Source organism: Charadrius vociferus, unplaced genomic scaffold (assembly GCF_000708025.1).
Source record: "Charadrius vociferus isolate BGI_N301 unplaced genomic scaffold, ASM70802v2 C15461119, whole genome shotgun sequence".
NCBI lineage: Eukaryota > Metazoa > Chordata > Aves > Charadriiformes > Charadriidae > Charadrius > Charadrius vociferus.
Window position 1 is genome coordinate 1 of NW_009658083.1, and position 747 is coordinate 747.

Sequence of the window (747 nt, forward strand, 5' to 3'; positions counted from 1 at the left end):
AACCAACCACACAACCCCAACTTACCGGCAGTGTTTGCGATAGCCAGCGGCAAACCTTGCAGCTGATGTACCTGGATCCCCGAAGCTCCCAAGGCACTGAGGTTAATAGTCTGGAGGCCTGGCACGGAGGAGAGCTGGGCAGCGTTGACCGTGACAGTGCCGCTGGGGAGGGAGGCGATGGGGGTGAGCGTGGTGGTGCTGCTGGTGCTGCCCGTCTGTCCCAGCGAGACTCCCTGCATGGGGGCCAAGGTGATTGTCTGGGCCTGGGGGTTTTGAACCTGAAGGTTTTGGAGCTGGATGGTCTGCCAGCTCACCTGGCCGTTGGGACCCACCGTCGGCGTTCGGATGATGATGGGTCCCGAGTTGGGGACGGCTTGGAGCTGTAGGTTCTGCAAGGCGTCTTGGGAGATGGCTTGAGTGGCAAAGGTCTGGGAGGAGAGCGGGGTGGTCTGGAGGGCTTGGATCGTCTGCCCTCCTTGGACCAGCTGCGGTTGGATCAGGATCTGCTGCTGCTGCTGCGACTGCTGACTCTGATCCCCCTCTTTCTGCTGCCCCGGTTGCAAAGCCACCCCAGAAACTTGGCTCTGCAGAGAGTCCGAGCTCTGGACGCCGCTGACCCTCTGGGGCGTCTGCGCCTGGACGTTGGTTCCCACCGTGGCGCCGGTGGAAAAATTCATGACGCCCACGTTACTGGTGGTGGTGGTGGTGGAATAGCTGTTGGCGTTGGTAAAAAAAGCGCCGGAACTG

General features: G+C 61.3%; 1 protein-coding gene across 1 annotated transcript; it reads right to left on the minus strand.

The window, feature by feature from the left end:
* Positions 1 to 25: 25 nt before the first annotated feature.
* Positions 26 to 743, minus strand: LOC104293680 (transcription factor Sp1-like; the record flags this gene model as incomplete). The annotated part of the gene is made up of 1 exon (XM_009893196.1): positions 26 to 743. A coding segment is annotated over one exon (718 nt), but the record flags the coding sequence as incomplete, so codon positions are not given.
* Between the last annotated feature and the right edge of the window lie 4 nt (positions 744 to 747).